General features: G+C 50.5%; 1 protein-coding gene across 1 annotated transcript in view; it reads left to right on the top strand.

Moving 5' to 3' along the window:
- The window catches only part of plxna3 (plexin A3), an 86,202-nt gene that overhangs the window by 26,076 nt on the left and 33,322 nt on the right, over nucleotides 1–26,804 (top strand). Inside the window, exons 4-8 of the mRNA XM_084679859.1 lie at nucleotides 11,569–11,709; nucleotides 16,411–16,511; nucleotides 21,542–21,665; nucleotides 21,932–22,088; nucleotides 22,793–22,892. Coding sequence (XP_084535985.1) covers nucleotides 11,569–11,709; nucleotides 16,411–16,511; nucleotides 21,542–21,665; nucleotides 21,932–22,088; nucleotides 22,793–22,892 — 623 coding nt within the window. The remainder of the gene's footprint in view (nucleotides 1–11,568; nucleotides 11,710–16,410; nucleotides 16,512–21,541; nucleotides 21,666–21,931; nucleotides 22,089–22,792; nucleotides 22,893–26,804) is intronic.

Raw genomic sequence — 26,804 nt, 5'->3', positions numbered from 1 at the left:
GCTCACATGGACGCTGAGGGACGCACAGACCGCCCCGGCTCTTCCTAAGCTGCTCTTTAATGAGCTTGGTAAACACGGGAAAGGATTCAGCTTCAGCCATCGCAGAGCTGTGACTGCCCGCTAGGATGGATTTAACATCCAACTGCTCCAGTGTCTTATCGCTGGTCTGACGAGGACAGATAGAGGGAAGGGCGGAGGAAGGGGATGGAGGGAGGGGATGGAGAGAGGGGATGGAGGGAGGGGATGGAGAGAGGGGATGGAGGGAGGGGATGGAGAGAGGGGATGGAGGGAGGGGATGGAGGGAGGGGATGGAGAGAGGGGATGGAGAGAGGGGATGGGGAGAGGGGATGGGGAGAGGGGATGGAGGGAGGGGATGGAGGGAGGGGATGGAGAGAGGGGATGGAGAGAGGGGATGGAGAGAGGGGATGGAGGGAGGGGATGGAGGGAGGGGATGGAGAGAGGGGATGGAGAGAGGGGATGGAGGGAGGGGCCGTCTTTTGGACAGCAGGACTGGACTAGTTTTCCCAGAGAAGCGAGGGAAGGTCAGGAAATGTCCTTGTCACTCCACACATCTGGCCACTAATATATCGCCCCTCTCTCTCAGAAAAAGAGGGTTGTCCTCAGTCAGTATGCTGCTGGTGTGGGCTTGATTGAGTTATAGCCTTAGTTTGTGTCTGTGTTTATGTGTGTGTGTGGGGGTGCGGGTGTGTGTGTGTGTGTGTGTGGGTGTGTGTGTGTGTGTGTGAGAGAGAACGAGCCTCCAGATTCTGTATATGTGAGAGCTAGACTTTAGTATTTTAGTATTCTCTAGTTGTTTAGGAGAGTCTGCTTTAGTATTCTGGAGATGTGTGTGTGTGAGTGTGATAAGCTAGCAGCAGAGGTAGAAGGGCCGGCAAAGCTCCTGAGGAGCTCAGAAACCATCACCTTTTGGGAGAGAGAGATCAACAATAATTCTGAGGCCGTGGGAGGACGAGTGTGTGTGTTTGTGTGTGTGAGTGAGGAACATGAGGGTTGGTGAGGGGCTGCAATGAGGAGGTGAGGGTAGGAGGCAGATCATAGTGTTTGTTTCCAGTTGGTGCCAGGTGCTGGTTATGTCAAGGTTCCACTCCAAGCGTTAAGGAGAAAAGAAGGTTATTCACAGCAAATGTGTGTGGGTGTGGGTGGGTATGTGTGTGTATGTGTGTACAAGAGGCAGGAAAGCAACTTGTTACTGTAGATGTTAGCAGCTGATAGGTTCAAAGCTGATAGTTGGTCTTAATTCTCTGACCCCCCTAAACACACACACACACGGCCGAACACGCTCCTGCTGCCCATGAACAAGTCATCAGGCAGACTGACTCATTATTCTGATGAGGTACATCTAGTTACCTTCCTGTCTCTTTCCTCCCCCAGTCCTCATCTCTCTCTCTCTCTCTCTCTCTCTCTCTCTCTCTCTTTCTCTATGTCTCTCTCTCTCTGTCTCTCTCCCTCTCTCTCTCTCTCTCTATCTCTCTCTCTCTCTCTCTCTCTCTTAGATCAGCAGGCCTCCAGATGGCTCCCACAGAATTATTGAGCCACATAAAGCCACTTGGGTCGCCCACAAACACACACCATGGAATGGGTTCATGAACACGGATACACTAAAGGATGTCCACATGCACAGATATACACTATAGGATGTGTTAGGTTCATAAACACAGATAGGCAGTACACTTTTCTACCATGTTGATTGTCTGGTTCATCTGGTTAAAAGCTGCTAAGTCAGACTTGTATTTATAGCTTTTCATCTGGATCTCGCTCCTCCACAAAGGTTATCATAAAACAAGGGTATCCTTAACAACATGCTGCTGAACCAGCTGGAAACAACGTGAGGTGAGGGATATTATGGGATGGCTATGTCCGGGTCTATAGGAGGGGGTGAAAGGGTATATAGAGGCGACGTGTTTACTGCAAGTCAGAGGTCAATAACGGTACCCAGCAGCAGGCCATAAAACTGCTCTTTCTCTCTCTCTCTCTCTCTCTCTCTCTCTCTCTCTCTCTCTCTCTCTCTCTCTCTCTCTCTCTCTCTCTCTCTCTCTCTCTCTCTCTCTCTCTCTCTCTCTCTCTCTCTCTCTCTCTCTCTCTCTCTGTCTCTCTCTCTCTCTCTCTCTCTCTGTCTCTCTCACTCTCTCTCTGTCTCTCTCACACACATGCCAGGCCGTAATGGCAGAAGCACTTATGCACGTATGCACATACACGTACCCCATAACAATACCCCTGTGTGGATACATTAATAGTTGCATTGTCAGAGTTAATCATTGTGCTTGATTCATGTATGAACAGTGTATATGTGTGTGTTTGTGTAGAACAGTGTGAGTGCGATGTGGCCTTGTTGGAGAGAGATACACAGCATAACCGAGAGTTATGTTGTGTGACGTGTAGTAATTGTGACTACAGTAACATGCCTGTTTCAGATTTATGATCAGACATGCCTACTCGGCGACCCTGGACAGGAAAACAATGGTGTTGGAACCTGTAGATCACCCAGCCCGGCCCGTCACGCACACAGCACAAACACACATGGAGATGACGAGGGCCTCTGCACAATGAGCACCGCATTGACGTGAGCGAGCGTGTGTGACCCTGAGCACAAAATCTGGCATGGCGACAGGCACACACACATGCACACACACATGCACACACACAGTGCGAAGCTGGAGGACCCACCCCATACCAATATGGACATCAGAGAGTGAGGTGAACAGTTTCACCTTTACATCAGAGTGATCAAACCTATATGGCCAGATTGAATACAATGGGCCTCTCATCATATCAGTGGATAGAAAGCTCATTCCAGAGTGGTTAACGGGCTGTCCCCCCTGAATGAAGGGAATTCGGCCGGCATGGAGAATGAATGAGGACTGAGTCCGAGTATGTGGGGTCAGTAACCAGGCCTGGCAGCTGCTGCTCCTTCCATGTCCTCACATTCTAGAACTCAGGCCATGTTCTAGTACCTATTCTAGAACTAAGGCTAGGTTAATGTACCTATTCCAAATTCTAGAACCCATGCTACATTCTAGAACTCAGGCCATGTCCCCGTACCGATTCAACATTCTAGAACCCAGGTTACATTCTAGAACCCATGGTATGTTCTAGAACACACCCATCTTATATTCTAGAACACAAGCTGACTGGAAGGATGGAGAGAGGGTGGGAGGGGGTGAAAATGGAAGTCCCCAGTGTTGTAGCCCCAGACTGGGCTGCTGTGGGCAACCTGAGAGCCGGCCTGCATCACATTCCTCTCCAGTAACCCTACACCTTCAGCACAGTGTGTGTGTGTGTGTGTGTGTGTGTGTGTGTGTGTGTGTGCAGAAGGACACCTGGACTGCTTCAGATGGGGGTTTAATTGGTCCGTCAGACTTCCTCAGGTTCCTGAGCACTCATAGTCAAGCTAAACACCATAAATATCCTAAGTGCTTTTTAATTGGTCTAATGTATGATCCAGAATTGCTCTGTACTGTTATCAGTCAGTTTGTGTGTGTCTTAGTCTTCAGCAAGACACTCTATTTCAAGTTGGACAATGACAGATAGCCTCTTACAGTAATTTGGTTTAAAAGTTTTACAGACACTTTTCAATACTTGCATCAGATTTATGAACTGAATAAAGTCAAATAAAAATGGTGTACACAGCCAGCTAGTGGGAACAGTAACCCTGCCTGTCCTGACTCCTGGGCCCCCACCCTCCTGGGCCCCAACCCTCCTGTACCGCCACCCTCCTGTGCCCCCACTCTCCTGTGCCCCCACCCTCCTGTGCCCCCACTCTCCTGTGCCCCCACTCTCCTGTGCCCCCACTCTCCTGTGCCCCCACCCTCCTGTACCCCCACCCTCCTGGGCCCCCACCCTCCTGGGCCCCAACCCTCCTGTACCGCCACCCTCCTGTGCCCCCACCCTCCTGTGCCCCCACTCTCCTGTGCCCCCACCCTCCTGTACCCCCACCCTCCTGGGCCCCCACCCTCCTGGGCCCCAACCCTCCTGTACCGCCACCCTCCTGTGCCCCCACCCTCCTGTGCCCCCACCCTCCTGTACCCCCACCCTCCTGTACCCCCACCCTCCTGGGCCCCCACCCTCCTGGGCCCCAACCCTCCTGTACCGCCACCCTCCTGTGCCCCCACTCTCCTGTGCCCCCACCCTCCTGTACCCCCACCCTCCTGTACCCCCACCCTCCTGTGCCCCCACCCTCCTGTGCCGCCACCCTCCTGTGCCCCCACCCTCCTGTACCCCCGCCCTCCTGGGCCCCCGCCCTCCTGGGCCCCCACCCCCAGCATCCCAGCTGCTCTCACAGGGAGAAGTACGAATAATGTTGTGACTGACTTGTCTGTTTTGAGCAGCAACTGCACTGTAGATTCCCCCTCTGGGAGCCGTAGAGTGTATGGGGTGTTCAGTTATGAGTCAGCAGACAGCAAACTGTGTGTGTGTGTGTATGTGTGTGTGTATGTATGTGTGTATGTATGTGTGTATGTATGTGTGTGTGTGTATGTTTTTGTGTGTGTGTCTGTGAGCTCCGTTAACTGTGTTTGTACACAAACACGGAGTCACTACTGTTGTTTTTTCCCCCTCCAGACAGAGTCTGCTGTGTTTCTATACTGCATGACTTGGAGGATGCAGGCTGGTTCAGACTGGTGCTGCCTGGAACCTGGTGGTTTGATATGAGATGGTGAGCCCTGATTGGCTGGTGCAGGACAGCAGGCATACCCTGGTCTAATCCCTGTGTTAACCAGGAGAAGGGAAAGTCCCAAACAACACGTCTTAAATAGTACGTCTGGTTCCACATAGTTGTTAACCACCTTTTATGTGCTCTTTTAGGAGACCCGCTATATACTACATATTATAATATTTCCACAGAAGAGGGTTCTGGGTAATGCTCAAGCTCAGTGTGGCCCAGAACAGTGGTGCTGCTGCTAGTGTAGAGACATGGGATAGTTTAGTGCCTGCTAGTTCCATATCTGACCAAACCACAGCATGTTGGAGGCACACAGAGTAGCCCCAGCGACCCACTGGCCTCCTCACCCCTCAGGTGTCAAGTTAGGACCCGCTGCGGCGTTTTGTTCCCAACTTCCTTTGTGAATTTCCTGCGCTTCCTGCGTTTGTGACCTCTCCTCGGTGCCGGGCCGTGTCACGCGCTCCGGGTCACGTGGCCGCGCTCCGTCCCTGCGTGGGGGGGGGGGGCATTCTGGACCAGTCACAGCTTGACGTTCACCGCTGGCAGACAGGGTTACCTTCACACGCAGCCAGTCGCTAGTCTCTGGTCTGTCAGAACCAACCCTGTGTGTGTGTGTTTTCTGGGCCTGATTGGTCGGTTGTTTGACAGCTCCGGCACCCTCAGCTCTATTGGGTTTACCAGAGCTTGACCGATCAACACCTCCTGACACCTTCCTCTGTGTGTGTGTGTGTGGGTGTAGGTGTGTGTGTAGGTGGGAATGTGTTTGGAAACACAGGATGCCTATAACACACCCTGGCTTTGATCAATCAGTGAAGCAAGCTCTATTATCTCACTCTACTGAAAAGGGGTTAAGTATTGACTTGCATCGATGTGTTAGGGTTAGGGTGTGTATATGTGTGTGTCTGTGTGTTGGTCATTTCATCCCAGCAGGAGCTCTGGGCCCTCTCGAGTCACCAGGCCTAGCTAAGGATCAAGGATCAGCACTGGAGCACAAATCACACTGCTAACAGTGGGCTAATTGTGTCTACTTGTGAATGCCATAGCTGTTTTCTGCTACACACACCCACACACACACACACTAAAACACACACAGACCGAACATAATTCAGACATTCTACACACACCACTGACCTGTGCTCACATTGGGATCAGAGGTCAACTAAGGGCAAGGGTCACCTGGAGACAGCCACAGGCTAGGCAGCCAAGCAGAAGAGTATTAGTGTGTGTGTGTGTGTGTGCACATATGTGTGTGTAGACTGGCCCTGGGGCTATATGGCTGTTGTACTGAAACAAAGCATGTGTTGACAGTGTGTGTGGTATTTGTGTGGGTGTGTGTGTGAGTGTATGTGAGAGTGTGTGTGCAGGGGCAGCAGGCTCTGTGGGAGAGATGGGAGAGGAGGTTTAATTGAATCCTCAGCCTCTTTTGTTCAGGACCAAGGTCCAGGGCATACTGACCCCACTTCCCCCTCTAACAGGATCAATTACACACACACACACACACACACACACACACTCTCTCTCTCTCTCTTTCTCTTTCTCACACACACACACACACACACACACAGCTTTACAGGTTTAATGTGTTCAAGATTTCCTCTCCACCTCGGAAGTCCAGTGTTGGTTGTTTATGAGAGCTGCTAACTTGACAAGGAAGGAGGGGGTCATTCCTTATGCTTTAGGAGTTGGGCTCCACTGTTTGTCTCCTTCCTCTCCTTGCATTTCCTCCTTAAATCCAAAATTCCAAAGATTCTAAAATCTTTGTTTCCCAACGTTAGTGAAAGAAAAAGAAACAAATCTACTTTGGCTTCCGTGGTTTTCGACAAGCTGTCTCAGACACCCAGGACAGTCAGCATTGTTTGTTGACGAGCCTCTGGCGTGGTGAAGCAGTGATTAGCCTAATCCCTCTGCTTGTTGTCCGTAAGATAGATGGAGTGCTTGGCAAGGTGAGACCTAGACTAGCCTGGCTGGTGTCCCAGAGACAGATTTGAACTGAGCCTAGTCCTGGACTAAACACATCAGCGTGGATTCACTCTGGATACTCAGAGATGGAGCCCAGAGTTTAGCCTGGCCCAGGCCTGGGCACACAGCTCAGACTGGGAGGAGAGGCAGGGGAGAGGCTGGGAGGAGAGGCAGGAGAGAGGCAGGAGAGAGGAGAGGCAGGAGAGAGGCTGGGAGGAGAGGCAGGGGAGAGGCTGGGAGGAGAGGCAGGGGAGAGGCTGGGAGGAGAGGCGGGGGAGAGGCTGGGAGGAGAGGCAGGAGAGAGGCTGGGAAGAGAGGCAGGAGAGAGGCAGGAGAGAGGCTGGGAAGAGAGGCAGGAGAGAGGCTGGGAGGAGAGGCAGGGGAGAGGCTGGGAGGAGAGGCAGGGGAGAGGCTGGGAGGAGAGGCAGGGGAGAGGCTGGGAGGAGAGGCAGGGGAGAGGCTGGGAGGAGAGTCAGGAGAGAGGCTGGGAGGAGAGGCAGGAGAGAGGCTGGGAAGAGAGGCAGGAGAGAGGCAGGAGAGAGGCTGGGAAGAGAGGCAGGAGAGAGGCTGGGAGGAGAGGCAGGGGAGAGGCTGGGAGGAGAGGCAGGGGAGAGGCTGGGAGGAGAGGCAGGGGAGAGGCTGGGAGGAGAGGCAGGGGAGAGGCTGGGAGGAAAGGCAGGAGAGAGGCTGGGAGGAGAGGCAGGAGAGAGGCTGGGAGGAGAGGCAGGGGAGAGGCTGGGAGGAGAGGCAGGGGAGAGGCTGGGAGGAGAGGCAGGAGAGAGGCTGGGAGGAGAGGCAGGAGAGAGGCTGGGAGGAGAGGCAGGAGAGAGGCTGGGAGGAGAGGCAGGAGAGAGGCTGGGAGGAGAGGCAGGGGAGAGGCTGGGAGGAGAGGCAGGAGAGAGGCTGGGAGGAGAGGCAGAGTAACATCATCCGTTGTTTTCTCCTCTCTTCTTCTGCTTCTCCCTCATGCTTTCCTCTGTCTCTCCATCTTCGTTTCCTCTCCTGCTCTCTCCTCTCTTACTCTCCTGCTCTCTCCTCTCTTCCTCTCCTGCTCCCTCTCTCTTCTTCTCTTGCTCCCTCTCTCTGTTCAGCTGCTCCTAGTAGGAGTTGTTTTTGACAGGACTAGACACACCCCGAGATCCTCTCTCTCAGCCCTGCTCGGCCCCTGTGTGTGTGTGTGTGTTTGTGTCTTCGCTCTCAGAACAGCGGCTGTAGTTCTTTAGTTCACATGAGGTACCATGTCTGTCAGTCTGCTTGCCTGTCAGTGTGTTCGGTGTGTTTGTTTCCAAGGTGTTGAAAACTGCAGCTTTCATGTTTTGTTCATGGACTCCATTGTTTCAGACATTATTAGTGTCACACTAACTGGGTAATGTGAAATAAATATGTATTAAATAATTATATTTAGCTGGGAAGTGGTTAGGTTCTGGCTGAGTGACTTCTCTGTTCCCGTCTCAGTTTGGCTGTCTTTGTGTGGCAGGAACGCTGTATAAAGGGCGCCTAAATAAAGAATTACAATGAGAAGATCTAAGATTACACTTTATTATACTGTGTTCCCCGTCTGTGGACTCTGTCTCTCTCTCTATCTCTCCCTCCTCCACTTTCCCACCCTCCCCCTTCCTCTCTCTCTCTCTCTCTCTCTCTCTCTCTCTCTCTCTCTCTCTCTCTCTCTCTCTCTCTATCTCTCTTTCCCTCTCTCTCTCTCTCTCTCTCTCTCTCTCTCTCTCTCTCTATCTCTCTCTCTCTCCCCCTCCCTCTCTCTCTCTCTCTCTCTCTCTCTCTCTCTATCTCTCTCTCTCTCCCCCTCCCCCCTCTCACTCTCCCCCTCCCCCCTTCTCCCCCCCCTCTCTCTCTCTCTCTCTCTCTCTCTCTCTCTCTCAGCCTCTCTCCACCCTGTCCCTGGTATGACATGTTTGCACTCAGCTCCATGGAACACCACAGCAAGACCACTCCAGAGTTAAATGTATTTATTATTCCACGGTTAGATAGATGCATGCCTAGTACAGCCCGAACAAAAACGGCAAAAAATAAATCAATAAAATAAATGGGGGGGAAAAAGAAAGAAAAGAAGGTGAATTGGACAGAGAGGCTTCAGCATGATATTCCCCTCATGGTGTGTGTTGGCGTTGGAGCCAGTGTGCTCATGCTTGCAGCAGCTACTGACCAGCCTCATGCAGTATTCATGTCTGTCAGCAGAGGACAAACCCACCTCACATGTGGTCTCCCTGTGGCCTCTCCCTGTGGGCCAGGAGAAGCAGGCCAAGCACAGATCTGAAACAGCTGAGGTGTTCTACACCAGAGAGAACCCGCTTAATCACTACATCTGGTGGGAGGATGGATGGAGAGGGGGGGGGGGGGGGGTTGAGAGAGAGATAGAGAGAGCAGGGGAAGAGGGGTAGAGAGATAGGGAGGAGGGTATTATTTATCTACATTCCAATTACCTTCATGGGAGGTGTTTGATGTTGAGAGGTCTACTCTCCATAGGCCGGCCATGCTGCACACTTCAAACATCACACACAACATCGCGCACATGCACGCACACACACTCACCAAAAAAAAAAACACATACACACTAAATTCAAGCTCCTTTTACACACATACACGTTTGTTTTCCTGCAACACACACACAGTGCACATTGTTCACACATTGGAAAACGATTGTTTGTTTGCTGTACTGTTTAGATGTCAGCAGTATGTAGGCTCTGGTGGATACTGCTGTTTCAGTGTGTGTGTGTGTTTGTGTGTGTGCATTTGTTGACAGTGTATTGGCCTACTTTCAGTTAGGGCTGTTTAACGCTGTTTTGGTTTTGGCAAGAGAGCGAAGTTGGTCTTAGTTTGTGTGGGTGTGCGTGTGTGTGTGTGCGTGTGTGTCCAACCCACTCCAATAAGAGATGGATCCATGAAGCATGATGTCAAAGTGCTGATCACGACGTGGAGTTATGACTAAGATCTGCAGTCCTGGTGGATTAGAGGGTGTTTTAGCTCGAGCTCTCTGTCTCTCTTGCCCTCTTTCGTCCCCTCTTTCTCTCTCCCTCTTTTCCTCTTTCTCCCTCTTCTTCCCTCCAACCACATACAATATTCTCTCTCTCTCTCTCTCTCTCTCCCCCTCTCTCCCTCTCTCCCCCTCTCTCCCCCTCTCTCCCTCTCTCTCCCCCTCTCTCCCCCTCTCTCCCCCTCTCTCTCTCTCTCTCTCTCTCTCTCTCTCTCTCTCTCTCTCTCACACACACACACAGACCCACACACTCCCCAGGCCTCTATCCTGTCTTGGCCGGCAGCTTGTGACACCCAATATGGCAGGGCTGGTCTAATGGAAGCCACCTTGTCACCACTAATTAGTGGGACTGCAGCAGCGAGCAGGCAACTCATTATCACACTAACCATGTTTGTCACTGCAGCCTGACCCACATATTTAGGAGGGAGACAGCCTGCCTTATCACCCCTGCCTCCCTCTCCTCACCCCTCACTCTACTGACCCTCCCTGCCTCCCTTTCCTCACCCCTCACTCTACTCACCCCTCTCTCTCTCTCTTTCTCTCTCTCTCTCTCTTCACCTTCCCTCTCCTCACCCCTCACTGTCCTCACCCCTCTCTCACTCTCTTCACCCTCCCTCTCCTCAACCCTCACTCTCCTCACCCCCCCTCCCTCTCCTCACCCCTCACTCTACTCACCCTCCCTGCCTCCCTCTCCTCACCCCTCACTCTACTCACCCCTCTCTCTCTCTCTCTCTCTCTCTCTCTCTCTCTCTCTCTCTCTCTCTCTCTCTCTCTCTCTCTCTCTCTCTCTCTCTCTCTCTCTTCACCTTCCCTCTCCTCACCCCTCACTCTCCTCACCCCTCTCTCTCTCTCTCTCTCTCTCTCTCTCTCTCTCTCTCTCTCTCTCTCTCTCTCTCTCTCTCTCTCTCTTCACCTTCCCTCTCCTCACCCCTCACTCTCCTCACCCCTCTCTCACTCTCTTCACCCTCCCTCTCCTCACCCCTCCCTCACTCACCTCGCCCCCCCTCACTTTCCTCAGGATCTTTACTCGCTCCTCTCTTCCCACTCGTCTTATCTTTCATCCTTCCTATTTCTGTTCTTTAAATGTAAGTTTGTTATTTTCTGTTCCCTTCCCCCATTCTCTGAAACTGTCTGACTGTTTCTCTGTCTGACTGTCTGTCTCACTGTCTGTCTGAGGAGGGAAAAAGAGAGCGATAAGAAGCAGAGGGAAAGAGAGAGCAAGCGAATGAGAAGAGATAGAAAGGGAGAAAAAGAGAGAATGAAAAAAGAGAGAGAGAAAAAGCAGCAGAGAGGAAGAGCGATGCAGCTAGGTGAGAACTGAGCAGCAGCAGCAGTATTTATAACCAATCACATCAAAAGATCTACTCAACCTGACGTTTTTAGAACTCCTTCACTGAGCACGCTCATTGTCCCAATTATCAGTGTGGGGAGAAGGTGGTAATCATGAAACAGTAGGGGTGTGTGTGTGTGTGTCAGTGTGTGTGTGTGTGTGTGTCAGTGTGTGCGTGGGTGTCAGTGTGTGTGTGTGTGTGTGTGTTTGTGTGCAGTCAGCATCATTAAAATTTGATTCATCTTTTTTTTTTTCACTGATCTTACATATTGAGACAATTCCTCCCCCTCTCCCTCCCTCCCTCTCGTTCTTCCATCCAGTGTATTTGGTTTCTAGGTCAGCCCAGGAGCTGAGGATTTGAGGGAGATTTGGGGAATGTTATTAGTGTCTGAGTCAAAACGATACCATTCCTCCTCTCGGGCCTTGAGAATGTTCTGGAAGCTCAGAAACCTCAGGACCGAACCTCTGTCCTACATCCTGCCTGTTACCTCTGCCACTGGCACGCACAAGTGGAAACATCGCATAACGTCGGAAAGAAAGGCTTGATGAAGTTTTTTTATTTTTTATTTACCAGAGTTCTAATCGAGCTCCCGATGTGTGATTGGTCCTCAGATCCGCGTAGACGGCATCCCTCCAGCGGCCCAGAGTGCACTGCTGTACGAGACGGTGGAGGTGGTGGAGGGCACGCCCATACTGCGAGACATGGTGTTCAGTCCTGACCACCAGCACATCTACCTGCTCAGCGACAAACAGGTACGCACTCAAACACACACACACCAACCATATCCCAATCTGACAGACCGCCAATGCGATTGACAGGGTGAGGATGTGGAAAGTTCCAGTCCCAGGCTCAGTATGAATGCTTCTCCAGTGATAATCACAGTGTCTAATACAGCATGGCCTACTTTCCCTCCCTCCCTCCCTCCCTCCCTCCCTCCCTCCCTCCCTCCCTCCCTCCCTCCCTCCCTCCCTCCCTCCCTCCCTCCCTCCCTCCCTCCCTCTCCTGCTCACTCTCAAACCTTTATGTAACCATCGGCTCTGCAACTTAGATGTGTCGGCTAAGTACACATCCTATTGATTTAGCACTGGAGAGCTGGCTGATAATACACCGATCCAGTCCGATTCTGGACTTTTCTGAGTGTGTGTAATGTGTGTGCATACATGTGCATGGGTTGGTGCGTGTGTGTGAATATGTACATGTGTTTGATGGTTGTTGATTCTGCATTATCATAAAGGACTGTCTTAGCTCCAGAACGACACAAGTCAAGCTAAATGTGTAAAGGCTTTCTGTCTGCAGACAGCTATGCTTTGTCCTGTGTGTGTTTGTGTATAAGTGTGTGTGTGTGTGTATAAGTGTGTGTGTGTGTGTGTGAGTGTGTGTGTGTGTGTGTGTGTGTGTGTGAGCTACGCTCGGTCCTAGAAGCCAGCAGAAATCTCTACTGTGTTTCAACATCTGGCGAAAAAGACAGGAAGAGGGAATACAGTATAGAACACCTGTTTAGTCTCTCCTCCTTCCCTCCCTCCATCCCTCCTTCCTTCCCTCCCCTCTCCTCTGTGAAAGGAAGGTTGCATTGTAGCTACAGCTGAGAAGAGAAAGAGAGCGAGAAAGAGAGGAGAAGAGAGGAGTTGATGCAGCTGGGAGGAAGGTTCGAAGCAGCCAGTTCCTGTGTCGCTGAAGAGGAGGGTAGCTCGGTTCCACAGCTGCTCCCTGTATAACGATGCACCGCTCTGAGCTGACGTTGTCTCTCCACAGAAGCGGAGGGATAGAGAGGAGGAATAGAACAGAGGGACTAATAGAAGAGAGGGCATGAATGGCTGCGGATGTACAGTTCTCACTGAGAGCTGATCTTTAGCCTTTCACTCGCGCACACAAGAGCGACCGCCCGAGAGAGGGAAAAAGAATGACGGAACAAAAGAAAGAAATAAAGAAGGCAGTGAAGAAAGGAAAGTGTGAAAGAATGAGGAAGAGAGAGAGAGAGCTCTGATTACTCTGCAGAACATTGCTTCCACGGGCGCCAGCTACTTTAGAAAAGCTCTTCCTCGTCTAAATGACGAAGTGAGAGAGTGTGTGTGCATACGTTTGCGCGTGTGTGTGCGTGAAGTTTTGGTGCAGTGTTACATAAATAGATATGAGCCATGCAGATCTTGTTCTAGTAGCAACTTTAACAGGCAGAATGAAGAAAAAAAAAACTTTATTCCCTAAAACTCTGAGCTATAATCCAGAGCTGTTGTGGAGACATTTGTGCGACAGAAAGGAGAGGGGGGGGGAGGAGAGAAGAGGGAAGAGGGAAAAAGAAAGAGTGATAGAGGGAACGAGAGAGAGAGAGCGAAAGTCACTTGTATGAGAGAGAAGTGGGACAAGATCAAAGAGAGAGACCAGATTCTCCTGGAGGTTTTCTGGGGATGGAGGGATGAGGGGAGAAGAGGAGGGATGGAAAGAGGTGGAGGTTTTGGGACTCGGGGATGGATGGAGGGATAGGATGAGGGAGGGAGGGAGGGAGGGAGGGAGGGAGGGAGGGAGGGAGGGAGGGAGGGAGGGAGGGAGGGAGGGAGGGAGGGAGGGAGGGAGGGAGGGAGGGAGGGAGGGAGGGAGGGAGGGAGGACAGGCTGTCTGCAGTAAAGTCCTTGTCGTCAAATATGAGTGTACTTCTCCATCTCTCTCCCTCTGTGCCTGCTGGGACCTCACTACACAACCTCGTCAGGACCAGAGATTACGCAACAAAGTGTGTGTGCGTGTGCATGAGTGTGTGTGTTTACACTCCTTAGCTTGGCAGAATAAATGAGCTAGTTCAGGGACAGGAAGCACATCACCTCGCCCACCCACCACCTGACTCCCCAACACCCCTGACTCTGACTGGCAAACAGCCGACAGAGAGACAGAGACAGAGAGAGAGAGAGAGAGAGGGGGGGGGGGGGAGAGGGAGAGAGAGAGAGAGAGAGAGAGAGAGGGAGGGAGAGAGAGAGAGAGAGAGAGAGAGAGAGAGAGAGAGAGAGAGAGAGAGAGAGAGAGAGAGAGAGGGAGGGGAGAGAGAGAGAGAGAGAGAGAGAGAGAGAGAAGGAAGGAGAGAAGGAAGGAAAAGAGACAAGAGAGAAACAATTATACAGAGAGAAGTATGAAGAGAATATTGGAGGAGAGTTAGAGTTGTTAAAGACAGAGAGACTAAAAGAGATGCTGGGAGGGAAGGAGAGAAAGAGAGAGAGACATGAAGAGAACTGTAGTGAGCAGGTTTTGCTATGTAATGAGTGCACATGAGCGAGTGTACAGACTTGAAGTTATGCCAAGTAAACGGTCAACCTTATACCTTGGTCTCTGGTCCATTCCTTAATAGAAGTACTATAAAGTACAAAACAAGAACAGGAAGAAGCCAGAGACAGAGAAAGAGGCGGAACAGGGACCGAGAGATTAGCCGTGTGATATGTTGTCCACGGGGATGTTATTAATATGGGCCATTATTCTCCTCAGTCACCCTGAGCAGTAAGTCCATAGGCTGCTCTCGGATTGAAGTGTTGTGTATTCAGAGTTCTCCTGTGTTTATGTGAGGTCATGGGAGAGACGAGAGACCGTAGTTGCCGTAGGAACGGCCTCTGTCTCCCTCCTGTCTCTGCTCTCTGTCAGCGAACGCTAGCCCCTCTGTTGCTAAGCGGAGCCCCGGGTCACATGGGGGAAGAAGTGGACCACTGTTTAAGGCTTGAAATGTTTACTAACATCTGATCCATCTGTTGTCCAACTGTTGTCCATCACCACCAAAGCTGTAGGCTGGCTACTGTCTGGCTGCTGTCACTCCCCAAGACAGCTTAACAGCATGAGAGGCCCTCCCTGTGCTTTGACCAATACAATGTTTGACTGTTTATCCAAGAGTTATTAGACTGTGCACAATTGAACAGCCATTGGAAATACAATAAAAACCTAACTCATGTTTTAGAAAGCTGGAGAAGGGTAAACATTCTGTTGATGTTAACTTTTACAACCAGGGGCCACAGGGTAAAAAGTTCAGTCATTTTCAGGTGACAATCAGTTGCAGTGACACTGTAACCATCAAAATACAATAATGTTTGGGCATTCTTCCCCTATAAACATTTTGTATTTGTTTTTCAATTAAACTTATGGATGGTATTGTGTCTCAGGGCTCTTTGGATCACTGAAATCAATCTCAGACACCTGTGCTAATTAGTTTGCCAGGTGAGCCCAATTAAAGGAAAACTACTTAAGATGGACGTTCCACATTATTAAGCAGGCCACAGGGTTCAAGCAATATGGGAAAGAAAAAGAATTTGGTAGGTCCGTTAGGACCTCGGCAAAGTATATAGAGTTTCTGACTGACCACTGTCTTTCATGGTACAAGAAGAAGAACCGTGCCTTCCGTAGCGAAATCATCTTCATGCATGACGACATGCTCGAGGAGACTATTCTGCAAATACATTCAAGCAGAAACTCTCCAAAAACACAAGTTCAATGGATGCAAGAATTGTGAAGGTGATATCAAAGAAGGGGTCCTATGTTAACATGTAACTTGCCCTGTTAAGATGTTTTTGATTGAAATAGCTTTTGATTTCCGTAAATATGACGTCCTAATGTTGCAAATTCAACAAATTACCAGTTTCAGTTCTTTACAACCTATTAAAATGTTTTGAAACTCTGCTGTGCATAGTTTGGAACAGTGTCTTTTGAGTAAAAAGTAAAAAATACTGTTATCATTGGGAGGTCTGTTCGCTGAAATTTGAATTATACCCTAACAGTTGATGACTTGAAAATTATACTGACTGTCATTTGCATCGACTATTTAGGAAAATCAGAGAAAGATATAATTTGCATAATAATTTGGAATGCGGTACAGAACAGAACAGAATGGACACTTAAACTGAACATGAATTCCATAAACAACACATCACGTAAGCATCAGAGCCACATAGTCTATCTCCCAGAGTAGAGGCACTGAGAGAAGAGTGTGTGTGTGTAAGAGAACACTCTCAGTGTTTAGGAAAATCAATTCAGTCTTCGTGTCAAGGGATTGTTTTCTTCGGAGCAAGCTCCAACATCCATGGAAATGGCAGCCTTTCCTCTCCCCGTGTTTCTGCGTCCCAGACTGCAAACCCCAGTCATGTAAACACTGTGACAAACCGGTGCGCCTTTACAATTGGCTTTGACACTTCCTTCACATTCCAGCAGGAGGAGGCTCATGCGTGACAGTGTCAGCGACGGTGAGAAAGCACAGACGGCACACACACACTGCCGGAGAGTGTGTGTGTGTGTGTGTGTGTGAGCGTGCGTGCGTGAGCGTGCACAAGTTTATGCAGTACGTGCGGACCAGCAAACGTAGTGCACGTGTGTGCGTGCACAGGCGTGTGTGTGTCAGAGTGTGTGAGCTCAGACATAAACAGCCTCTGTGTGTGTGTGTGTGTGTCAGAGTGTGTGAGCTCAGACATAAACAGCCTCTGTGTGTGTGTGTGTTCCAGGTGACCAGAGTACCAGTGGAGAGCTGTGGACAGCACACCTCCTGTAAGACCTGTCTAGGGTCAGGAGACCCACACTGTGGCTGGTGTGTCCTGCACAACAAGTAAGTCCATCTATCCATTCATCTGAACATCCCTCTGCCCATCCCTCCATCTGTCGAGCCGGCTATCCATTCATCCATTGTGTCTGTGAAGAAGCAGTGTTCATGTTCCATGGTGGTAAGTGTCCTTAACGGTGAAGCATATCAGGCAGCTGTGTCTGTGACGTTATGTACAGCCACAACCAATACTGTACAAAGCTGTCAATCAACCAATACTGTACAAAGCTGTCAATCAACCAATACTGTACAAAGCTGCCAATCAACCAATACTGTACAAAGCTGTCAATCAACAAACACTGTACTCTGTAGAAAGACAAGTCTATCAGCCAATACAGTACACTGTAGAAAGACGTTTCCCCCATAACCAGTAAACAAAGGCTGCACCTGTTCGCTGCGTTGCTGGAGAGCCTCGTCTCATATATCCAGTCCTGCTGGACCTCCACGAGGCTGACCTCTGTGGAGCCAGCTGGACTGACCCTGTGGATGGAGGGTCGGGCAGGAGGAAGCGGGTCGGTCCCAGCAGAGTGATGAATAGGGACAGGGTTCGGAGCACCATCTGCAGGGCCGGGACACGGCCACAAGCTGGTCCCACTGGTTGCCACGGTGACATTTGATACTCAATCTAGCGAGGTAGATGGAGGTTCTGTTTCAAATCAGGGAGACCAGATGCTGCTGGAGACTGGAAAATGCCACACACACACACACACACATGTATATGCACACATTTCACAGAATAGCACATGCGCACACATGCACGCACAGGACCATACATGTATGACTCTCATGACAGCTCGGAGAGTGGGGCCGTGAAGGAGCAGGTGACAGCTGCCCCCAGATGTGCTGTTTCCTGCTGACCCCTGACCTCTGGGCGGCAGATGGTAGGGAGGCAGGAAGTGGTGGGACTGAGCTGGCGTCGAGCCAGACCCCCCCCCCCTCTCTCACCCCTCCCTCACCCCTTCTCCTTCTCATTTCATCAGCCTCTGTGCTTTTTCGGTCAGATCCATTGTAAATGGAGAGAGAGAGAGACAGAGACAGACAGAGCGACAGAGAGAGAGAGGGGGGGGGGGCAGGAAGAGAGAGGACTAAAGGCAAATGGCTGTTCCTTGTTGTGTCAGGGAGAGAGTGCCGACAGAGAACTGTGAGCACACATCCATGCGGCTCCACGTGTCGAATTATTGTGTTCCGTATTCAAGATGACATGATATCATGCAAATGTATGCATACTGTATATAACATGCATGCGTGTGCGCGCGTGTGGATGTGTCAGTGAGCTCCAGAGTGGCAGGGCCTGCTGCAGTGACAGGCCAGTGACAGGCAAGGCTGTGTGATAAGCAGAAAGCCAGTCAGACTGAAGGCAGAGCCGCTCTCCAGAGACCACAGCTCTGATCCAGCAGGGGGAATCAAGCCACGGGCTCCAGAAATAACACGCCGTGCTGGGCTGCTTTCTCTAATCACTCACATGAATGAAACGTCATCTACACCTCACATGTGATGTGGTGGTGCTCAAACAGCAGCTGGAGGGGTTTCTTCTTCTTCTTCGTGGTGGTGGTGGGCTAACAAACTGCGTTTTTGTGGGATGTGTGCAGCGTCTCGAATGTTTGAAGACTGTGGTGTTTTTTTGGGGGGTCGTTTCTATTTAAACGATGTCCTTCCGTCTTGCTTTCCTACCTACCTTCCTTCCTGTCTTTCTTTATTTCTTTCTTCCCTTCTTCCTTCCTTAATACTTCCTTCTAATTCATCCCCCGGTGTGATGGTGGACGGCAGAGGGTTCTTGGCCTGTCCTCTTCTCCAGCTCTGTCCTCCACCAGGCTCGCCTGGTGATTCCATCTGCAGTCAGATGAAGGCATCATTGTTCTCCCTCCCCTGGACCTCCACCACAAAGACGGCCCTTCCTTTTGGAAGTTCACATAGCGACTAAATCTTTCCCCTCTCTTTTCTTGCCCTTCCTTCATTCCTCAACACCTCCGTCACGATAACCATCTTTAATTAAGATCCCGGACCCTGATTGGTGAAGCAATTAGCATAAGTTCACTGCAGTTGCTGGTTGGAGTCGTTTGTTGTGCATATTAATGAGGCGGTCCCCCGAGCCTCCTGGTGACCTTGGCGCGGCCGGAGAACCGGGTCACCTGACTCGGATGGATGGATGGATGGATGGATGGAGGGATGGATGGAGGGATAAAGGAAATCTATGGCTTCTACGTTCTTTGGTTTGACGGCCGTCACACCTCCTCTCTGGGGCTGTTATCTACGGAGATCCTTCATGGGGATGTGTCGTGTTGCTCTGGGGCTCAGCTAGTATCCCAGCCACCTCCTACCTGTGTCTGAAGAGAGGGAGAGAGATGATTAGGTGTTACTGGTGGCTGTACGAGATGGCAGTGAGGCTGGAGGCTGTGACCTGCAGCTCTGGAAACCGTTTTGTCAGGCTTGTTGAATCTTAATATCCTGAGTTGGGTTGCCAGATCTGCTATTCCCAGGGGAGGTTGGGTTGCCATGAGAGCTGGCTTTTCAGAAAATAACCCCCCTCCACTGCCAAACATACTGTGGCTTTGTGAGGACAGGTTTTACCTGCTTCCTTCCCTTACACCTCCCTCTCTCTCCCTCCCTCACTCGCTGTCTATCTCTCTCCTCCCCCTCTCTCAATGTCACTCTCAATCTCTCTCTCACTCAATCTCTCCCTTTCTCTCTCCCTCACTCTCTGTCTCTCTTTATTTTCCCTCCACCCTTCCCTCTCTTCATCTCTCTCCCTTGTTCCTCTTGTTGTCTGTCTTTGTCTGCAGATCCCTCTGGGCTCCTTAGCCTCTAGCCATCATGCTAGCCCGCTACTGAGGCTTGGGCCGGCCGCCACACAAGAGCACTAACTGCACCCTGGGAAATGGCTCGTGTCCATGGCAACGGCAGGGATAGGGGACATGTTGGCTGGTTGTTTGGCTGCAAGATTCACATTCAGAATCCATGTCAGTCATTTCCGTTTGCCCTGCTAGCACGTGTGTGTGTGGATGTTTGAGGTTGAGGGGCCTGTGTGTGTGTGTGTGTGTGTGTGTGTAGCGTGAGCCGCCTCCCTTTGAAAGCACTGCTCGCCCCAGAAGCATCACTATTGTGGCGATAAAAGGCGAAAGCCATGGTGGGACAGCCCTCCAGCACCCGCTAGCCTCCTGGTTATTATTACACAGCGCCCGGCGAGGAGAAAACATCTCAGTATTCATCTCAATGAGACACTGAAAGACTAGCAGGCGAAATTGTGTATAATTATCAGGATAGATATGATCATAATTTTGACCACCAATATAATTAGGAGTGCCACCACATGATATGACATTCTGCTTAGTATCTGCTCTTTGTTTTTTACTATGATTATATGATTATATCACTGTCAAGAATATGCAGCCTGTCAGTCATTCAAGAGACAATGGTACATTGGTTAACACTGGTGTATCAGAAAACAGCGTGCGAGAAGCTATTCCTCCCCCCTCTTCCTGAGGAAAAGACATGTGATCAGTGTCAGGCCAATCAGTGCTCTCCCCTGTCTGCTGGGGCGTCGCCACCCTACAGTCAGAGTCAAATGGATGATTACCCCCCTCCCCCCCTTTTGCCCCTCCCCACCCCCATATCAATTACTGATCTCATTGATTCCGCCTATGTGTCCTTGAACACACCAGTTAACCCCCCCCCTCCCCCGCCACCGTATTTAATGACATCATTATCATGACTGGGAGATTTACATGTGTTAGAGAAGCCTCCTCTCTTCCATCTGATATCACATGGGTCTGGTGAGTCACCGGGAGAAACAGAACGTTCCAGGTGTGTGTGTGTGTGTGTGAGTGTGTGTGTGTGTGTGTGTGAGTGATGGCCTGTTCCAGAGGGCAGACGGTGACAGCAGCAGCAGCAGGTAGCAGGGGAGTGTTAGGCTGTCTTGGTGGGACCGTCACGCTCACAGACACCAGGGCGCCCAGCTGCTCACAGGAGAGGAGTCGTGGACTCACCATGAACTGGGAGCTGTTATTCAACTGGCCTCATTCTCATTCTCTCCGCCTCCCTCAGCCTCCTCCAAGGCTCGTCACCCGCTCCTTTCTTCTTCTCTCCTCACCCCTCACCTCTCTCTCCCTCTCCCTCCCTCTCCCTCCCTCTCTCTCTCTCTCTCTCTCTCTCTCTCTCTCTCTCTCTCTCTCTCTCTCTCTCTCTCTCTCTCTCTCTCTCTCTCTCTCTCTCCCTTCCTTCTTTCCTTTCCTCACCTCTCTCTTTACTGAGCCCATCAGAGTACAGCACAGACAGCAGTCCCTACATTTTTAATCCCACCCTTTCTCGCTCTTTCTCTCCTCTTCTCTCTCTATCTTGCTCTCTCTCCTCTTCTTTCTCTCTCCTCTTCTCTCCTCTCTCTCCTCTTCTCTCTCCTCTTCTCTTCTCTTCTCTCCTCTCTCTCTATCTCGCTCTCTCTCTCTCCCGCTCTGTCCCGCTCTCTCCCCAGACATATGGCTGTAATTACAAGTAAACAAATCATTAATGGTGTTGTGCGTCTGGTCTGAAAACAGGCCTGTGAATCTCTCAGTTCTAATTCTAGTTTTTGTTGAATTAATCACAGGAACTATAGATGTTCCAAAGAAGATCATAATAAATTCCAATATTTCACATTTTGAAGGTTTATAAAATAGATGCTTACAAAAGAAGGAGATGTTCTGAAAATAGAATACTGTGCAGTATACCTCTACAGCTGTTAGCCTCCAACCTGTCCAACTGTTGACCCACAGAGACATGTCTAGCAGTGGTGCTGCTGTTAGGTGTGTTCACCAGCTGTCCACAGACAGAACAGACACATAAACACACACAGAAACACGGACCTATACACACACACACACACACTGTTTCATATACCTTTAGGCAGCACACAACAACCTCAAACAGGAATCTGCCAGATATCAAACCTGGTATCTTTGTGTCATCATGTCCTCACCATATGTGTGGTATGGTGTTATTGTAATGTGATTACCTCTGAGTCATCTTCTCTCCCATCCTAATCCACTTCCTGTTTCCTGTTCCAGGTGCTCCAGACAGGAAGCTTGTGAGAAGTGGGCGGAGCCTCAGCATTTCAACGTGGAGTTGGAGCAATGTGTTGACATGAGCGTAACCCCTAACAACATGTCGGTGACCTCCAACCCCACACAGGTAACTGCACAACACACACTGCACCCAGTCAACACGGTAACTAAACCTGGTCACCATGGTAACAGGATCCGGTCACTACGGTAACAAAACCAGGTCAACCCAGTAGCTATACACCTTGAGAAGTTCAGAGACTGGAGACATGTGGTGCATGTCAAACTTAACCTGACTGAAGATGAATTACATTAACATGACATTCTCTCACTTCTCTCTTGCCCTCTCTGTCTTCCGCTCTCTCGCTCGCTCTCTCTCTCTCTTCCGCTCTCTAGTTGAGTGTGAAGGTGGTGAATGTTCCAGACCTGTCTGGAGGGGTGACCTGTGTGTTTGAGGAGCTAAGTGACACTCCTGGGGAGGTGCTGTCAGCAGGACAGGTGCTCTGTATGTCCCCCTCCCTCCGAGACCTGCCCCCACACACACACACCTACGGTGAGGACAGCATTGACATTGAGACTGTGTCTTCCCTTTGACATTGTTTTGTAAGCCCATACCTTCCTCTTACCACATATGGTGTTGCTGTTGCATGTGAGCGGGCACTGAGGCCCAGAGGTCTTCCTGGAGCGTGTACCAGTGTGGTCCACGCTCATGTTTTAGTTAGACAAGTAGAACAAAACACCGGGCTGCCGGTAGCTGGTGCAGCAGCCTGGAGAAAGCAGCATCACATTATTTTCCATTAACGTCAATTATAGAGCCGTCCTCTGCTCCGTCCACTAGCCAGGCTAACGTTAACACCGGGGCGATTATCCCAGAGGAGAACACACCGGGGTAATACACCCTGCTGATACGTGGTGTCTTCATGAGAGAGGGAAGAGAGAGAAAGAGAGTTAACCGGAGAGGCAGATATTGGGGAAAAAGGGATAGGAAGCAGGGTGGGTGGGTGGGGGGATCCATCTATTGTAGAGGTTGTGTGTTTTAGGAGGGGGTGTGAGTGCTCTTCTCCTGTAATGGGCTAGCTGAATGAAAGGCCAGAGCAATCAAAAGCTCTTACCAACACATTTCTGAATCAGACCTGGGAAGACAATTATCCACCTGGAGGAGGAGAAGGGAGGGATGAATAAAGAGAAGAATAGAGGGATGAATGGACGGGACTCTTAATTAAATTACTGCCTTGCCTGACTGTTTTTTTTTCCCAGGTGACAAGCGCATTGTGAAGCTATCACTGAAGTCCAAGGAGACGGGACACAAGTTTATCACCACTGACTTCATCTATTACAACTGCAGTGTTCTCCAATCGTAAGTACCCTACCTTCCTTCCTACCTATCTACCCACCCACCCACCCACCAACATACTGATCTTCCTTCATACCAACCTACCTACCTACCTTCATATCTACCAACCTACCTAACGAGTACCTGTATACCAGAGTGGATTGGAGTGGAAAATACATTTCTATTCCAGGTCAAATGAACAGATTACTGTGTAGCTTACATGTAGCAGGTTACAAAGGTCTGACTCTCCCAGTCTCAAAGTCTCCATCAGTGAATAACAAGCTGAAGAGAAGTTGTTCTGCATGGGGCTTAAATGAGTACGCTTGTTATGTGGGAGAATAGTCTGGCAGCCTAGTCAACTGGCAGCCTGTGCTCACTCTCACACACAAACACACACAAACACACACACAAACACACACACACACACACACACACAACAATCAATCCTCTGGTGGGAGGAAGCGGGGCAACATAATCCGAGTGGGGGGGGGGGGGGGTGGTGGTGGTGGGGGGGACTCGCCAGTTGCCATGGCAACCCCGGGGTAGAGCATAGCTAGCGCTTGCCATCACGGCGGCAGCCTGCCTGAAGCCTGGGCCAGATCTCACTCTCTCCCCTTTCGCTCCCCCCTGAGCACCCCCTTCTCTCTCCCTTCTCTCCCCCGTTCTACAGCCGTATCCCCCACACTTGCCTTTCAGTATTATTGTCTTTCCATCCCCTCTCTTTTCTTCAGGCCATTTTTATGTTTCCCTGTCTCTCTCGTTCTACCTTCTCTCTGCCTCCACCTCTCCACTCTGATAACAAGTACCTGTGAAAGGGCTCTCCCTCAGTGCTGCAGCTAGTTGATTATACCCTAGCCTAATGCTAGTGTCGAGGCTAGCCGCGGCTAGCTCTGAATACACTAATGGATTGAAGTTAAAGCTAGCAGATGCTAGCTGTTTTATGTGAATGTTGAAGCAAGCAGGAGTGCTGATTATAGCTGGTAATTGTCTTTTCTTCAGTAAGGAGCCTGTGTAGGAGGGAAAGGACAAACATGAGGATGTCTGTGGGGCGGCTTTTAGCACTGCGCTCCCCCCCCCCCCCCTCTCTCTCTCTCTCTCTCCCTCTCTCTCTCAGGCTTCCTTAATGCCCTCCTGTCTCTGTCATTTACCTGTCAGTCAATATTCTTCATACACTCGCACACACATGCACAAACGCACAAACATAAACACACACACACACACACACAAAGTTTGTCGATCTACAGCACAGCCCAACCAATACTGGCTTACCTTCCAGTAGTGTTGGACTGTGGTAGATTAATTTTCTGTTATGTGTGTGTGTGTGTGTGTGTCTGTCTGTCTGTTTGTGTGTGTGTGTGTGTGTGTGTGGTTCTGGTTTGGCTCTAGCTGGGTGTTTCAGTGAAATGAGCCCAGAGTGAATTGATGAGGTTTCCAGTCCTGACACAGCATATTGAATCTAGGAGCCCCTCACACACACACACACACGCAGACACACACAGACACACACAGACACACACAGACACACACACTCACTCTAGCATCCCTGGATGCCAGTATGTAGAAGGCAGACTTGCAAACTGTGTCTGTATGTCTCTTTCTCTCTTGCTTTTACTCTTTCTTTCTTTCTCTCTCTCTCTCCCTCTCTCTCTGTCTCTCTCTGTCTGTCTCTGTCTCTCTCTCTCTCTCTCTCTCTCTGTCTCTCTCTCTCTCTCTCTCTCTCTCTCTCTCTCTCTCTCAGGAAAGCAACTTGTTACTGTAGATGTTAGCAGCTGATAGGTTCAAAGCTGATAGCTGGTCTTAATTCTTTGACCCCCCCTAAACACACACACGACCGAACACGCTCCTGCTGCCCATGAACAAGTCATCAGGCAGACTGACTCATTATTCTGATGAGGTACATCTAGTTACCTTCCTGTCTCTTTCCTCCCCCAGTCCTCATCTCTCTCTCTCTCTCTGTCTCTCTGTCTCTGTTTCTGTCTCTCTCTCTCTCCCTCTCTCTCTCCCTCTCTCCCTTCCTCTGTCTCTCTCTCTGTCTCTCTCTCTCTCCCTCTCTCCCTTCCTCTGTCTCTCTGTCTCTCTCTCTCTCCCTCTCTCCCTTCCTCTGTCTCTCTGTCTCTCTCTCTCTCCTTCTCTCCCTTCCTCTGTCTCTCTCTCTCTCACACTATAAACCTTGGGGAGAAGAGTGTGATCAGTATGGGTAGGGCTGTGTCCATGCTGCAGGCCAGCAACCCCCCTCCCCTCCCGTTTTTCCCACTTATCTCTCCCTCTCTTCCCCCTCTTTCTCTTTCTTTTCTTTCTCTGTTTTTTCTCTCTATCTCCTCTTTTCTCTGCTTTGAATACTCCACAGGGTTGGAGGACGAGGGCTGTGTCAGAATGAAGAGAGAGAGAAGGACGCAGTGAGGGTCAGAATGGAGAGAGAGAAGGACGCAGTGAGGGTCAGAATGAGGAGAGAGAGAGAGAGAGAAGGACGCAGTGAGGGTCAGAATGAAGAGAGAGAGAAGGACGCAGTGAGGGTCAGAATGAGGAGAGAGAGAGAGAGAGAAGGACGCAGTGAGGGTCAGAATGAAGAGAGAGAGAAGGACGCAGTGAGGGTCAGAATGAAGAGAGAGAGAAGGACGCAGTGAGGGTCAGAATGAGGAGAGAGAGAGAAGGACGCAGTGAGGGTCAGAATGAGAGGAGAGAGAGAGAAGGACGCAGTGAGGGTCAGAATGAGAAGAGAGAGAAGGACGCAGTGAGGGTCAGATTGAGGAGAGAGAGAAGGACGCAATGAGGGTCAGAATGAGGAGAGAGAGAAGGACGCAGTGAGGGTCAGATTGAGGAGAGAGAGAAGGACGCAGTGAGGGTCAGAATGAGAAGAGAGAGAAGGACGCAGTGAGGGTCAGATTGAGGAGAGAGAGAAGGACGCAGTGAGGGTCAGAATGAGGAGAGAGAGAAGGACGCAGTGAGGGTCAGAATGAGAGGAGAGAGAGAGGGACGCAGTGAGGGTCAGAATGAGGAGAGAGAGAGAGAAGGACGCAGTGAGGGTCAGAATGAGGAGAGAGAGAGAGAAGGACGCAGTGAGGGTCAGAATGAAGAGAGAGAGAAGGACGCAGTGAGGTTCAGAATGAGAGAGAGAGAGAGAGAGAGAGAAGGACGCAGTGAGGGTCAGAATGAAGAGAGAGAGAGAGAAGGACGCAGTGAGGGTCAGAATGAGGTAAGAGAGAGAGGGACGCAGTGAGGGTCAGAATGAGGAGAGAGAGAGAGAAGGACGCAGTGAGGGTCAGAATGAGGAGAGAGAGAGAGAAGGACGCAGTGAGGGTCAGAATAAAGAGAGAGAGAAGGACGCAGTGAGGTTCAGAATGAGGAGAGAGAGAGAGAGAGAAGGACGCAGTGAGGGTCAGAATGAAGAGAGAGAGAGAGAAGGACGCAGTGAGGGTCAGAATGAGGTAAGAGAGAGAAGGACGCAGTGAGGGTCAGAATGAAGAGAGAGAGAGAGAAGGAAGCAGTGAGGGTCAGAATGAAGAGAGAGAGAGAAGGACGCAGTGAGGGTCAGAATGAGGTAAGAGAGAGAAGGACGCAGTGAGGGTCAGAATGAAGAGAGAGAGAGAGAAGGACGCAGTGAGGGGCAGAATGAGACTGCTGTGGAGGGGGTCAGAATGAGAGGAGAGCAGGAGGAGGAGAATGCGGGTTAGAATGAGATGATGAGGTGCAGAGAAGGGGGCAGAGAGAGGACAGGGGTTAGAATGAGATTGAACACACACACACACACACAGGGCAAGATACACACAAATAGAAACACGCCTACACACAATCCCTTGGCAGAGTGTCTAGCATAAGAACTCCCAAAACCAACCTTGGTCTCAATGCGTAGTTCAAATATTTGAAATACTAAAGTGCTCTTGATTTGACTTCCGAGCCACAACAGAGACATTTAAATAGTCCTGGAGTTAAACACTC

This window comes from Hypomesus nipponensis, chromosome 18, assembly GCF_054491055.1.
Source record: "Hypomesus nipponensis isolate SF chromosome 18, ASM5449105v1, whole genome shotgun sequence".
NCBI lineage: Eukaryota > Metazoa > Chordata > Actinopteri > Osmeriformes > Osmeridae > Hypomesus > Hypomesus nipponensis.
This window is presented reverse-complemented; position numbering and strand designations above follow the sequence as displayed.